The 16,496-nt window shown below is 33.4% G+C and overlaps 1 protein-coding gene across 1 annotated transcript in view; it reads right to left on the bottom strand.

Annotated features, from left to right (window-relative positions):
- LOC114327220 (probable multidrug resistance-associated protein lethal(2)03659) overlaps positions 1-16,496 on the bottom strand; it is an 80,164-nt gene that overhangs the window by 11,456 nt on the left and 52,212 nt on the right. The window contains exons 7-9 of the mRNA XM_028275761.2: positions 9,446-9,776; positions 6,071-6,221; positions 15-245 (exon numbers count right to left, since the gene is read on the bottom strand). Of these exons, the coding sequence (XP_028131562.1) occupies positions 15-245; positions 6,071-6,221; positions 9,446-9,776 (713 nt within the window). The remainder of the gene's footprint in view (positions 1-14; positions 246-6,070; positions 6,222-9,445; positions 9,777-16,496) is intronic.

Here is a 16,496-nt window from a genome sequence, read left to right as displayed (position 1 = left end):
AATAACAATATTACCTGCGTCGATGAACACTAAAGTAAGTACAACAATGCATATAAAAATACTGCATACAAAATCCATGGAGAATCCAAAAGCAGCTGTTGCGCACTGCCATGCATAATGAGCAGAAGTGAAAGTATCTTGGTATCTGTCATACTCGTCTATTAACGTTTTTTCAACCTTATATGCCCTTATTGTAGTAAGTCCTTCTAATGAAGCGTTTATGTGACCAACCATGGGACTTCTGGCTAAAATATAAAATAAGTTGTTACTTAGTTTAGTACACAATCATTTGAATAGTTGAATTAAGGTTATAGGAACAACAGCTTTTATTTAATGTTGTAATTAAGTATATATTAAATATCAATGAATATAAGATCGAATTTTAGATGAGAAGATACAATAACCTGATAATCTCATCAGATGATTACATAAGAGTATGTTAAGAGCGTAGCCGCAAATAGCGCTTTTAAAAGATGACTTTTCAATGTTCTTGGATAACCGTTACTTGTATAATCGCTTAAATTATTAATTCAGTTAATTAATGATTATTTTTTCACTAACTATGTATTCAGTGATTACAATAATTTATATACTATACAACAAAAACTAATAATCGAGAAAAAGTGATAAGTGATTTTTTAAATAATACATTATTACTATGAAACGCTTAGATAAATTTTGAACATCTTTAAAATACTTGAATCAGAGAATATATCCTGGTGTCTGTACTTAGATCTTCCATAAATAAACAATAAATAACTTTTTATTAAAAATGTATAAACATCTTCAATTTTCGTATGAGAACGATATTCATTGTCGTTTTCTGTACTACTGGATTGAGAACTTAGTTTGTTTGTTAGCAGATGTCGCTACGATATCCGTGACATTTCTTTCTTTGCAATCTGGGAAGGCACAGATCGAGGTATCTGATTGAATTGGAGAGAAGAGCATATGGGACTACTGATGAGGGGAAAAATCCCCGAAACCGGTATAGACTCTTCCTGTACTCTCCGTTTTAACTAGAGTATAATGCTGCTGCATTTTCAGATTGCAAAGAAATTGAAAATGTTTATACATTTTTAATTCATTTACTTTTTTGTGGAGTACTTAGGAAACCTTCTCGTTGGAACTTTACCACGCTGAGCAGATGGGACGTGAATTATTTAAAATTCCCTCATCTTAATGTTCGTCTCGGCACCCGTATGTATGACTTATAATTTTTGAAAGTCGCTGAGGTAGTAACCAGAGAGTTTTCATCTGTTGTCAATCTAGTGGTATGAGAACGATATTTATTGTCGTTTTATGCACTACTGGATTAAGAACTTAGTTTGTAACTTTTTATTAATTTCACGTCTTAAATCAATTTATCAAATCATCATCATCATCAGTGGCGTTACAGCTCTTTATGAGCCAAAGCCTTCTTCACAACAATCCTCCATTCGCCTCTGTCTCTGGCAACTCTTCTCCATGCTCTAATTCCAATAGATTTTAAATCAGTTTCTATGTTTTCTTGGTACCTAAGTCTCGGTCTTCCTCTTGCTCGTTGTCCTATCGGCCCTTTTCGATCAAAAACTTTTCTGACTATGGCATCTTCCTCTCGCCTGATTACATGGCCTATCCATCTAAGGCGTGCTACCTTAATGAATTTTACAACGTCAGGTTCTCCAAAATTTCTATACAACTCAAAGTTGTAACGCCTGCTCCACAAACCTTGTTCTTTTATGCCACCATATATTCGTCTTAAAATTTTTCGCTCAAAACGTTTGAGCAGTTCTTGGTCATTCTGAGTAAGTGACCAAGTTTCTGAGCCATATGTTAGCACTGGTCTTATTAGTGTTTGTAGACAGTCAATTTAATTTTTCTAGGTATTTTTGAGGCCATCTGTCTTCTTAAGCCATAGTAGCACTATTCTTCTTTTAATTTCTTCACTGACATTGTTATCTTCAGTTAGCAGCGAGCCTAAGTATATGAAGGTGTCGACACCTTCTAGTTCTAGGTCGTCAATTATTATTCTTGTAGGTGTCGAGTTGCTTGACCTAGCGCAACACATATATTTGGTCTTTTGAACATTTATATTTAGCCCCATTCTCTGTGCAGATGCTCTTAACGACCGAAATGCTTCAGTCAGAGATTCTTTAGATCTATCTATGATGTCTATGTCATCTGCGTATCCGACAATTTGTACTGATTTGTTAAATATAGTACCATTCGTATTAATTTGGGACCCTCGAATTATTTTTTCTAATGCCAGGTTAAATAAGAGACACGATAGTCCATCACCCTGTCTTAGTCCATTTTTGCAATGGAAGGGTCTTGAGAAATCGTTCTAGATCTTTACCACGCTCTCTGCTCTTGTGAGCGTAAGTTAAGTTAATTGGACAAGATGAAGCGGTATTTTAAATTCTACCATAACAAGTAGAAGTTTACCTCTATTAACTGAGTCGTATGCGGCTTTGAAGTCCACGAATATGTGGTGGGTGTCGACGCCGAACTCTAGGGTTTTTTCAAGGATCTGCCTCACTGTAAATATCTGGTTCGTTGTTGATTTATTAGGACGGAAACCGCACTGATATCCTCCTACTATTTCTTCAGCGTAGGGGAGAAGTGTTTTGTACAATACGTTGGACAACACTTTATATGCCATATTGAGTAGAGTGATGCCTCTATAATTATCACACACCATCATGTCTCCCTTTTTGTGTAGAGGACACAGTACACCCAACTTCCAGTCTGTGGGTGTTTCTTTCTGTTGCCAAATTGCAGTTATCAGTTTATGCATGTGTTTCAAGAGGGCCGCCGTTTTTGAAGAGTTCAGCAGGGAGATTATCCGAACCGGGGGCTTTGTTATTTTTAAGTGTTAAGATGGCTTCTCTAATTTCTTCTTCGGTGGGGAGTGGCTGCCGATCATCTTCATTAATTTGAAGCATGGGATCCTCCATCTCGCCATCTTCATAATTGCCATTAAGCAGTTCTTCAAAATGTTGCGACAATCTGTTTATTATCTGTTCCTTGTTACTAATTATAGAGCCGTCCCTATCTTTACAGGCTATTATTCTGGGTTTGAAGTCTTTTCTGCAGCTATTTATCTGTTGGTAGAATTTTCGTATGTCTTTTCCATTGTGGTAGTTAACAATTTCGTTTAGAGCGTGTTTGTATTGTTCTTTCTTTTCTCTTCTGAACATTCTCTTTCCTTCTCTTCTAAGATTTTCATCATCTTCGAGAGTTGATCTCGTTCTGCGCTGCTGGAGTCTCTTATATGCTTCATTTTTTGTTGGTTAATATGTCTACACTCTTTGTCGAACCAATCCTCATTTTTTCTGGTCTTGATAGGTTTTAATACAGTGTCAGCCGTTGTGTGCATGGCTTCTTTACATTTAGTCCAATGCTCTTCTATACTTAAATTTTCACCAATGTTTGGTAATGTTTCGTCTAAGATTTTCATGTAATTAGCTCTAGCAGTTTCAGATTTTAGCACCTCAGTATTATATTTTGTGGATTTTGTGCTGTGACCTTTTTTTGCGTTAGATATGCGTGCTCTGAGCTTTGAATTTATCAAATACACTACAATATTATTTAATAAACAACTCAAAATATTCCTGAACCCGTGTCAAATATTTAGTAGCTTTGATTGTCCCTGTCTTGTCACCACATTCTGTTCGACTGAGTGCGTTATGTATAACAAAGATAGCGAATGTTCGATTTGGAAAATATCACCACGGACATGGTGTTCATTTTTTTCGAATCTTGAAAAAACTCATAACTATTTTTGAAAAATTTAAACGCAGAATGAAAGACTACAATATTACCTAGGGCCCAAAATTGTTTAGATTAAACAAAAAGTTTTTTTAATAAGATATTTAAAATTAAGAATCACACTAAATTTTCTCTTTTTTTCACCCCTGTAACTTATTAAAATAAACATCATAGAAGTTTTCAGGGACTTTCGGCCCTCGGTAGTAACTTGGTCTTTCATTCTGCCTTTAACTTTTTCAAAAATACGTATTAGTTTTCTCAGGATTCGAAAAAAAGCAAATGGTTACCGAATTGTTAGTGTACAAATATTAGTAAAAATAATAGGGCAGTCAATGAAGATATTTGGCTCCGAATTCCATCCTACTACATCGATTTACTTGATATTTTCACAGTAAGTAGAGAATAGCTCAAGAAACAAAGTCTACCCTATGCCGATGTGTGCTTTTATCTTAGGGGCGGTTCCCACCCCTTCTCGGGGATGGAAATTTTTTTGGCCAAAAAAACGACGGAAGTAGCTAGAGAAGCTAATTCTAAGCAAAAACTATTCTATATATTTTTTTAAACTTGATACTTTTTGAGTTATTCGTGGTTGAAAATTGGGAATTTTCATTGATAATTGACATGTTTTCGGACGGTTTTTTGTGAATACCTTAAAAACTATGCATCTAACTAAAAAAATTGTATAAAATATTTTTATAGCTGATAAAAAAAACAAAGAGACTTCTTCCTTCATAAATCTTGTAGTTATAATACAAAAAGAGATATGGTAGGTGAAAAAGTTTGTTTTTTTTGTGCATGCTTAAATCGGTGTATTCAACTTGAAATAACAGAGAAACGGTCGATTTTAGGTGTATAATCCTACTAGTATGTTTTGTAGTGCTTAACAAGGCCTTTAAAATGAGCAGTAATAAATGTCAATTACATACAAACTAAGCGAAATATGATGCAAAGAAAATTGATGACTAATGTATTTTAAGAAAAAATTAGAAGTATATGTAATCCCTCATTTACCAGAATTTAAATGCATTGTTTTCCTTCTACAATACATTTTATTATAGTGTTATTTCTTTTTTTTTCTCTGATTTTGGCTTTGGTTTAGAACTAGAACCTTTAGCCACGTAATTGTATAACTTATCACTAAGTCAGGGGAGTAATGTGTAGTGTGGGTGTTGAGTAAGTGTCTTGTTACTTTGCAAAGTCGACGTCATTGTCTTTGCAAAGAGACGCTAATTGTTTCCGAACGTCTGCGGTCCCTCCGGTGAGTACCGATCCCACAAGGACAGAAACTATTTTTCATTTATTAATTTATAATAAATGAAAAATTTCTGCCCCTGGTAGGATTCGAACTCCCGACCTTTCGTTTCAAAGGTAGGCGCTCTTACCACTGCGCCACAGAGGGGTTAGTGTTATTTCTATGTTCAAAAAGTTGGACGTGTTTAAAATGAATGGTTTTTGAAAAAAGTAAGATCAAATTATAGAGCGCATTATTTCATTTTTCCTAAAAATATTCTTTTTCTCCATGTAACTTGAAAATGATAAGAGATACAGTAACGAAAATTTTTTATCTAAAACAGCCCTACATTTTTTTATAGTCCCCTTTTTTCTTATCTTTTATCATTTTCGAGTTACATAGAGAAAAAGGAAGAATTTCTAATAAGAAAATAAAAATAATTTAAAAATGCGCTCTATAATTTGACTTTATTTGGTAGCATTATACACCTAAAATCGACCGTTTCTCTGTTATTTCAAGTTGAATACACCGATTTGAGCATGCCCAAAAAAACAAACTCTTTTCACATAGCATATCTCTTTTTTATTATAACTAGAAGATTTAAGAAGGAACGAATCTCTTTGTTTTTTTATAAGCTACAAAAATGTTTTATGCAGTCTTTTTACTTAGATGCATAGTTTTTAACGTATTCGCAAAAAACAGTCCGAGAATGTGTAATTTTTCAATGAAAATAGCCTATTTTCAACCAAGAATAACTCAAAAAGTATTGAGTTTTCAAAAAAAAATTATAGAATAGTTTTTGCTTAGAATTAGGTTCTCCAGCCTCTTCCGTGGTTGTTTTGACCAAAAAATTTTCCACCCCCGAGAAGGGGTGGGAACCGCCCGCAAGATAAAAGCGCACATCGGCGTAGGATAGACTTTGAATTAGAAGATAAGAAGAGGGTATTCCCAAAATTTCAATAAAATCCATGCAGTAGGATAGAATTCGGAGGTAATAATCCTGTTCTTGCTCTCATTGACTGGCGTATAAATAATGGTGCGTTAATTTTTTCCAAAAATTTAGAACTGATTGTACAAAATACTTACTTGTAGTTTCTAGACGTTTTAATGTTCGTCCTGTCGGTAAGTATACCTTCCTCATGAAATATAAGGAAGAAAATATTACGGCGGCGCAAGCCAAAAAGGACAATTTTATTAACGAAGTCATTATTACAATACTAACTAGCACAAAGGCTACCTAAAACAATAAGAATAATTCAATACATTGCATAGATGGTCACAATTAGGCTGGGATTCCATGGAACGTGGCGTGACACACCAAAGGAAATAGAAAATATATAATAGAAAATGATAAAAACTAAAGACGGGAATCAACGAAACGTGAAATAGCGTTATTTCCCTTAAAATATGCGATTTGCGATTCTTGGGCTGGCTCCGATCCCTCTATTTATGGTCAGTGTGGATCGGCGCTAAGTATCTGATCGTTTGTCGGTAAATGAACACGGTTCACAGGGAATCAGAAGCTGACACAGACTAGGTACGTAGCCCTCCAACCCTTCCAGCTCGGCTAAAGGCTACTCACATAACAATTTCATGTTCTTAGTAGATTCATAGAACATACTTTTCAGAAAAAGTATATACTGAGAATATGCGTAATTACCATTGCGAATGTGCAGAGCAGATACTGAGTATATACTACATTACAGTACTTAAACGTTCTATGTATATACTTAGAATGTATTACCGCACTTCTTTTCAGTACATACCAAGAATATACTTTTTAGAACATTCCAAGGAAGTGCTATAAACCTTCTATTTATATACTTACTACCGCACATCTTTTTAGTTTATACCAAGAACGTACTTTTTAGAATATTCCAAGGAAGTGCTATAAACCTTCTATTTATATACTTAGAACGTACTACCGCACATCTTTGTATGGGAGGAATATATTTTTAAGAATATTCTAAGAAAGTGCTATATTGCGCAGAAGTATGTTTTCAGCATCACCAAATCTCATCTTAGGTTCTACTAGTCCTACCAAATACCTATTACATTTACATATTCTAATTGCATATGAGAATGTAGTTGGTACCTACATTCTACAATATGACTTAAAAAGTAAGTACATATTTATAAATTTAAGTTATTTATATAAATTATTATATAATATTTAGCTAAACTAAACTATGTATAAGTAACTAAAATTTCTATACTTATATGTACGTACCTAGATACCTACTATTTAAGTAATATTGAGTTACCAAAATAGATTATATTTTAAAGCACCACAAACAAAATAAAGAGATTATGTATGTTCTTTATCATTCGTCTTCATCCTTAACACTGCATAGATACAGATACAAATATGTATAATGCCTGTTTTCGTTTTCATATTTTACTTCTGTTTCCTATCCCTACCCTATTCAGGTAGGAAAAGACTGGCCGTGTGCAGTTTGGTTACCGAACAACATCGGTGCATCGGTGGTTAGTGTTGCCAAACGGAGGGAAATTTCCCGTTTTGCGGGAATTTTCAACATAAAAGGTGATAAAAGGAAAAAGTTAACTAAAAAGGGAATTTTTGCTCCAGTCCAAATTGTAAAACATTAAATAAAAATCAAAATATTTGAAAATAATTAAACATAATCTTCTCAGATTTTGTAAAAAGGAGGGAATTTTTTTATAAAAGTGGGAATTTTTAAGGTAAGTTGACGGAAAAAGCTTACTCGACGGTTGGCAACACCAAAGCCTTTGGTTGTGGGCATTGTATAACTAGACCAGTTGTGGGTTTTGGCACGTTTTGGTGCTGGAATGGCCCACATTGAATTGAATATATCTAAATTCAAATTCCAACGATGTAAAAATACTCATGATAAACTCGAAAAAGTCATTTCAATTATGAAAACGAATTTTTAATAATAAACGTTAATACAATTAATGTTTAAACTTTTTTACCATACAACAATTTTGAAATGAAATTCGTCCAATACTACACCTACATACATAAATTTTATTAATTATTCTAAAAAATAACGAAGTTGATAAGCTATAAGGCTAATATTATACTTCCTACACATACATTATTATTTTTAAGATATTTTAAAAGTATCTACTTATGAGTATAAGTATGTGTTAAGAATGTACTTATAAGTATGTGTTAAGAATATTCGATAAAGGTATATTCTAAGAATAAACTTTTATGAATATTCCGAGATACTACGTACACGAATGTGCTCAGTATATTCGGTACGAGAATATTCTTTGAAGTACACTCGAACCCGCTTATTAGAGTACCGGTTATAGGAATATCCCGGTTTATGGAATATCAATTCGAGGTCCCGAAACGTTTCCATTTACCCTTTAATAAATTTATCCGTTTATTGGAATATGGTTTAGTAACCTAATACCGCTTTTTAGAATAATTTTTTCAGGTCAACAAATAAATTTTTACGTACAATTTCCTAAAAATTTTTAATTTGCCTGATACAATGGTTTGTCGGTAAGAGTTTCGAAAGCCTGCTATTTTGTATATTATTACGGTTTGTCAGGTACCTAATAAACACTTTATTACTGTGTTATGAGTAAACGCTCCTTTCCCACAGATAATTCAATCGTATGCCGACAAGGTCATAAGATAATTTCATTTGTCTACAAATTTCTATAGGTACATTGCCACACACTTGGCTGTTTATAGAAACAGCATTTTTCTATAAGATTATTTATTACCAATAGTTGATCGTTTGTTCGGAAGTCTTTTCTAAAACCCAATTCCAATTTATTATCTAATCGTTTCGTAATTATTTTCGTAAATAGATTATACATTTTTATTGACATAAAAATACCTAAAACCATATGCATATACATATTGACATAGTATGTACTATTATAACGTATATTCGGTACACTTATTTCAGCTAGCCACCAATGATCGGTTATTAGAATATCCCGGTTATAGGAATACTTCTGAGTGGCACGAAGGGTATTCTAATAAGCGGGTTCGACTGTATATGCAAAGAACATGAAATTTAGAATGTTTTTTAAGGTACATGCTATGCTTGTACTACGCATATACTAAAAAGAATATTCTCCGACGAATGTTGGTAGTATGTGCTTTTAACATGATGCGAACATCATTGTTATGTGGGTGGTACGGTCAATGCTGTGGTAATTTTACTATGGAGTGGTCTAATGAAGTTGTGTGGAATTTTTATAATTGTATTAATTGACCAACTCTCGACACTCGAGTGGACACGTTCCATCGAAATGGTCCAACCGAATTTATCCGTAAGTAAATATTTATTATTTTCAGAGAAACGTGAGGTGCTAACTGTGATCTCTTTTCTTTTCACTATTATCTATTTTCCATTTCTCTTTGCCAACGTGAACTAGAGAAGCTTGCCACGTTACATTCCATGGGATTCCGCATTTAGAAGCGGACTATTTATAAAACTTACAGCTTACCCTCATAAATTCGCTTATAACAAAAGCAACCTGTTCATCGACGTTACTTAAATCTTGAGAACATCTATTCAGAATATTTCCCAAAAAATGCGTATCAAAAAAGGACATGCGGGAACCGGTTAGTTTAGAAATAAGTTTTTTATGTATATTGATAGAAGCTCTCCGTCCAAGTTCCAGTATTGTGTAAGTGCTGATTGTAGTTAAGATGGCGTGAATGAATATAGTTGTCGAGTATACTTTTATTATACGTTCACTGGTATCTACAGCTTGATTATAAGTAGTGTTGTGTGTTAAATTTTTCATAGTTAGGACTATTTGTTGCTGATCTACCCTAAAAAGACATAAGGAAATCAAAACATTTTCATTAAGATAAATTAATAACCAGATAATTACGCCAGTTCGGACTAAGAATGACGTAACTGCAAAAAGGAAATTTCTCAGGAGATAAAAACGATTTTTAACTATTTAAAATACTTAGAAATTAAATGAGGAGTAATCTCCCAGGAGCATCGGTATGGTGTTTATTGTTGCAATGATGGCTTTTATTTTTATCCCTAATTGTTCTAATTTCATTATCTTAATCTAATCCCCCCACTTCAACCTTTTTTACAGTTGCGTCATTCTTCATCTAAAATTTTTTATATATTTAAAATAATGATTAGGTAAATAAAGAGTAGATTAATCGTCCGCAGCCTCGGTATGGCCTTTATTCTTACAATGATGGCTTTTAGTTTCATCCCCATACGTTCGAATTACATTATTTCAATTTAATCCCCCCAATTTTGAACCCCATCGCGAACCCTGTTGCGTCATTCTTGATATGAAAATTTTTCTGTACAAAAAAACCATTTTTAAATATTTATTATGCCGTTTATTCTTGCAACGATGGCTCTTATTTTCATCCCTATTGGTCCGAATTTCATGACCTTAATTTATTCCCCCCAATTTCAACCCTACACAACACTTCAACCCTTCATCTGAAACAAGGTCTAAAATGGTGTAGGTATATTTCAATAACGATGCAACAACCCTGTGGTGGCTCAGCACATACAGTAAAACCTCCGTTAACTTAAACCTTTTTAACCGAAACGGCTGACAGTTTCAATAATGTTCTCAAAAAGTAAATTTTTATCGCAAAATGGAAACAATTCGATGTTAATTTGTCAACATCGTAAACATTACTTTAATACACAAATAAATAATGCAACTAAATAATATACAACAATGCGTTTGCCAACTTTGACAACTATGTCATTTGATACAAGAAGAATACAAAAAAAATGTAATTTTTAACCGAATTTCTGGTTATCCGAAACGGCCTCTCCCCCAATTATTTCGGTTAACGGAGGTTTTACTGTAGTTATAGTTCTGTTGCTTTTGTATCATGTGTATACAGTATTTTAGAAGTTAATTACGCAATAAACAGGAATTGACGTCGCATAGGATTAGACTGGGCAGCGTTTGGTAATTTAAACTAGGTGTTTACAAATGGGACCTATACATATACCTCAATAGGAAAATCTTAACCTTACCTCAAAAGTCTGAGAGACCGAATCCCAAATGAAGAAATACACCGTAGAATAAATATTGGACAGGACACGTCGCCAGATTATCAGAAACCGATAAACAAAACGTATTGTAGAGTGGAGGCCAAGAAAAGAAGCACTACGGAGCAGAAGACTACTATCAACCAGGTGAACTGACGACCTGAAGCGTGTTAGTAATAACTGGACCTAAGCCGCACAAAACAGAGACAGATGGAAAGAGCTGAAAGCAAAAGTGGACGCTTACAGGTTGATGATGATGAAAGCTAATAACGCAGTTCTTGTAATACCTTCAAGAACAGAAATAGAAAACCAAGCTAAGTTTAATTTTAGAAACCTCAACAGGCTCTACGTTGTGCCCAATAATATATATTGGAATAAGAAAATCTATAGAAGTATATAGCTTTAAAATAAAATATATTTTTTTAAAAATGAAGTAGTTTTCAATCCTAACAGCATTAGGTATTAATAATATTTAAAAATATTAAAATATTACTAAAAGATTTTTAAATTGAAAACTTATTGGTCCATTTCCTTGGTAACACCCCCACGGCTTCTAAAATTTGCAAGCCAGATGGATGCTGAAGCGAAGAAGACAAGAGGGAATTCAAAAACTAACAATTCACGACCCCTTCTGTTCAGTTGGTAAATTCCAACAGAAAATGGATCTAGTTACTCAAAGAAGTAACGACCAATATAAGAATAAAATAAAAATTCCATTTTTATTCAGTTGCAATGCGAAGGCAAACCAATCTTATTTTTCACTTAGAATACGGAGCGCAGTCCAGCACTCTGAATCGACGATTTTCGACTCTTGTTGGAGTCTCATCGGAGAGACGTAGGCCTGCTACTCCATACTCTAAGTGACCAACACCGAGAGTTTATCCCCCACACCGCAACTGACGTGAATGGACTAGGTGACTAGCGTCATCTGGCAATTGAAAGATGAAGTAGTTTTCAATCCTAATATTCCTAATATTCAATATTATTAATATTTCTATTATGAAATTTTTGAAATGACTCATACTTATCGCTAATCAACGAGCAAGGCTCGTCGAACGCATACGGACATCCACATAGGTCATGCTTGACGGTTTCGTCATCTCGTTCATACTTCCTGCACAGAAGTGTGCTTTTGGTACTCAAGCAATAGCTTTGTAAATATTGAATGGGTTGCATATGTGAGTCCATATTAAATATAGTAATGAAACACAGACTTACTCACAATCATTTAATTATACTTTGACGACCGGTTTCGATCTCTACAATATACAGATCATCTTCAGGTCGGCGTTACAAGTAGTTAAATGCTACAATAAGAGAAAACTTGTGTTAGACCAGTGTCTGATTGAAGAGATGTTAATAGAAAGCCAAATTTAAAAAATTTTTTTTATAAAATTTTTTGAAATAAAGGTTTGCAACTGTTGACATTTCAGAATATTGGTATATACAAAGTCAAACCTATGAGTAAAAATGCTCATAGGCATGTATGTGCAAATGGGTGCATACAGTTTGAATTTGTTGAGATTAAAATTTTTAACCATTAAAAAACAAAATAAACATAAACTGACTTAAATATGCTTCCAAATTCAAAGTAGTAATAATAAAAGAGATAGTAATATTGTTCTAATCTACTTACATGCCGTTACAAGGATTGCGTTGCAACTTAGTTGTTGTCATATTAGTACGTCCAAATTATGCTAATTGGTTTGTTGGGATAGTGATAGGGTAAACAGACATGTTACGTAGGTTAAAACACAGTAAGATTTCGAATTTGGAATGGATCCTGAAGGAAGATGCGTATGTGAAACGGGTGATGTTTTGTTCGAATGGAGAAAGACAATGCTCCAGGAGTTGCGTATTAATTGTAGCAAAGTATGAAATGTTATTCTAGGATCTTGTACAAATGTGATGGTCTAAGCTCGTAGATGTTATACGATGCGGGTAGAGGTCAAAGCATAGGAAATGACAAATAGGAAATTGTTGTCATAAATTAATCTAATTTAAGATATGTTGTTCTCAGTAAATTAACTGAGGGATGTCATAAGTATAATAATATCATAATATTATGAAGTAGTAGTGTTTTGACATTTCAGATAACCTACATCTGTCTACACTGTCAATATTCCCTCTTGAAAACACAAAAACTAGACTTCAATTTAGGAAGTAAAAACTAAGTTAAATAGTAATTGGGGAAATGTAGTGCTACCTCCCTTAAAAAACCTTTTACCAATAATTGTTATGTCTTTGTGCTTTTAAACCCTATGTGTTATGTGTTAATTTATTTATTTAGTTAAAAACTATTCTCAAGTAAGTGCCTACACCCTTCCATTAATATTTCGTTTCTTTCTTTTTCTTTGTACATATCCCATTATACAATAGCTCAAATAAAATAATCTTTAATTTTATCAATTTCTTACCTTTTTCAATTTTTCAATTTAAAGTTTCTTAACCGATGTTTTGATAATAATATTTTTTCATTTAACTAACTAGCTTTCCTTTAATTTCTATACACTTCATAGTTTCACAGTGTATGGCACTTACTACTTCATAATATTATGATATTATTATACTTATGACATCCCTCAGTTAATTTACTGAGAACAACATATCTTAAATTAGATTAATTTATGACAACAATTTCCTATTTGTCATTTCCTATGCTTTGACCTCTACCCGCATCGTATAACATCTACGAGCTTAGACCATCACATTTGTACAAGATCCTAGAATAACATTTCATACTTTGCTACAATTAATACGCAACTCCTGGAGCATTGTCTTTCTCCATTCGAACAAAACATCACCCGTTTCACATACGCATCTTCCTTCAGGATCCATTCCAAATTCGAAATCTTACTGTGTTTTAACCTACGTAACATGTCTGTTTACCCTATCACTATCCCAACAAACCAATTAGCATAATTTGGACGTACTAATATGACAACAACTAAGTTGCAACGCAATCCTTGTAACGGCATGTAAGTAGATTAGAACAATATTACTATCTCTTTTATTATTACTACTTTGAATTTGGAAGCATATTTAAGTCAGTTTATGTTTATTTTGTTTTTTAATGGTTAAAAATTTTAATCTCAACAAATTCAAACTGTATGCACCCATTTGCACATACATGCCTATGAGCATTTTTACTCATAGGTTTGACTTTGTATATACCAATATTCTGAAATGTCAACAGTTGCAAACCTTTATTTCAAAAAATTTTATAAAAAATTTTTTTTAAATTTGGCTTTCTATTAACATCTCTTCAATCAGACACTGGTCTAACACAAGTTTTCTCTTATTGTAGCATTTAACTACTTGTAACGCCGACCTGAAGATGATCTGTATATTGTAGAGATCGAAACCGGTCGTCAAAGTATAATTAAATGATTGTGAGTAAGTCTGTGTTTCATTACTATATTCAATAGCTTTGTCCTTATCTTTATTTTTCCTTATCTTTATTAATGACATCATTAGTTTTAAAATCGATGGAAAAATTTTTCTTTTTGCTGACGATACCAGTATCACTTGGAGCAACACAAATATCGCAATTCTTCATGCTATTATAACTTCTGATCTACTCACAATAAAATCCTGGTCCGATTCTAATCTTCTCTCTTTTAACGTAGACAAAACAGTAGCATTATCCTATAAAGGAACTCTTCAACCCTTACCTCTTGTAACGTTACAAACGTCACATCTTTGATATTTTATTTTTAAATAATTATTTTACCTTATTTCCTTTAATATTTCATTAATAATTATCTTCTTCTGTTTGGTTTCCCCATTTCCCCTTTAAAAATTGGTTGGCGTCCGTTCTATAATAGGCAACCCTATTTACATTGTATCATCTCTTGTGTTCCATGTTCGTTATTTCAAATTTAGGTCCAAGGTTCGTTGTCATGTCATTTTAATGACAGTCATTTTTAATCTCATTCTCAAAATGAAGGGGTAATGTTTTAAAAGGCAGAGCAGCTTCAAAAATAAATCATTTCTATTTCAACAAATCTTCCTCTTGGGGTGAGTTACATATAGATTTTTTTTAAATAATTTCTTACAGTCATTATATTCCATCCATTCCATTCCTTCTTATAACATTTTTTATATCTAACCTTCAAATGTTCTATCATGTGTTTGGTTTTTATATTTTTTTTCATCTATTAATATGCACGTTTAGTAATCAAAATTTTAACTATTCTCATCTAAATTCCATGTAATTTAACCTTGCCATTTACTATTTCTGAGTACTATTTGGCAAAGGTACAATTTGGTTTTCTTTTTGATGATTGATATGTGTCTCTATTTTATAGTTTTTGGAAAGAGATCAACCTTTCTCCCTCCGGGAACCTAAGCCTCAAATCACCGGTGATGCACACTTAAAGGCAAAGACAAGATTACATCCAGACTGCAACACCTAACATCTCCAACTGCAGAGGCCTAGGGCCGAAGATCCGTCCAGGTCTACAAGAAGTCTACAGCAGTACCATACGACATCAAGAAGATACCATCAGCTACCAAAAGCCATAAGTATGATCCAGAATTGTTAGTTTTTGGCAAGAATTTGAATACATTTGTTAATGCAATTTACTAAGTCATTTTACTTATTATATCTCTATGAACAATAAACATGATTAGTTAAAAATATTGTTTTGTTTGCTACCATTCTAAATTTTCAGGGTTCATATCTAAGGTTAGGACAAGACGAACACACACCTGAGTGACTGAGCTAAGCTAAGGGTGTAACGATGGCTATTTTGGTTAGTTGAGGTAATATTTTCGAATATTATTTCAATTGGCTGGGTAGTCCATCGCCAACTCGTTACACTGGCGCCCAACGTGGGGACCGAAACCACGACCCTGAGATGTCTCAACGAGTTGGCTGATGGTATATTCTCGATGTCGTATGGTACTGCTGTAGACTTCTTGTAGACCTGGAGGAATCTTCGGCCCTAGGCCTCTGCAGTTATAGATGTTAGGTGTTGCAGTCTGGATGTCACCTTGTCTTTGCCTTTAAGTGTGCATCACCGGTGAAGTGAGGCTTAGGTTCCCGGAGGGAGAAAGGTTGATCTCTTTCCAAAAACTACAAAATAGAGACACACATCAAGAAGAAAACCAAATTGTACCTTTGCCAAATAGTATTCAGAAATAGTAAATGGCAATGTTAAATTACATGGAATTTAGATGAGAATAGTTAAAATTTCGATTACTAAACGTGCATATTAATAGATGAAAAAAAATATAAAAACCAAACACATGATAGAACATTTGAAGGTTAGATATAAAAAATGTTATAAGAAGGAATGGAATGGATGGAATATAATGACTGTAAGAAATTATTTAAAAAAACTATATGTAACTCACCCCAAGAGGAAGATTTGTTGAAATAGAAATGATTTATTTTTGAAGCTGCTCTGCCTTTTAAAACATTACCCCTCCATTTTGAGAATGAGATATGGGGGTTGTCACTGTCATTAAAATGACATGACAACGAACCTTGGACCGAA

This window comes from Diabrotica virgifera, chromosome 1, assembly GCF_917563875.1.
Source record: "Diabrotica virgifera virgifera chromosome 1, PGI_DIABVI_V3a".
Lineage (NCBI taxonomy): Eukaryota > Metazoa > Arthropoda > Insecta > Coleoptera > Chrysomelidae > Diabrotica > Diabrotica virgifera.
The sequence above is the reverse complement of the archived record's forward strand: the minus strand, read 5'-3'. Positions and strand labels throughout refer to the sequence as shown.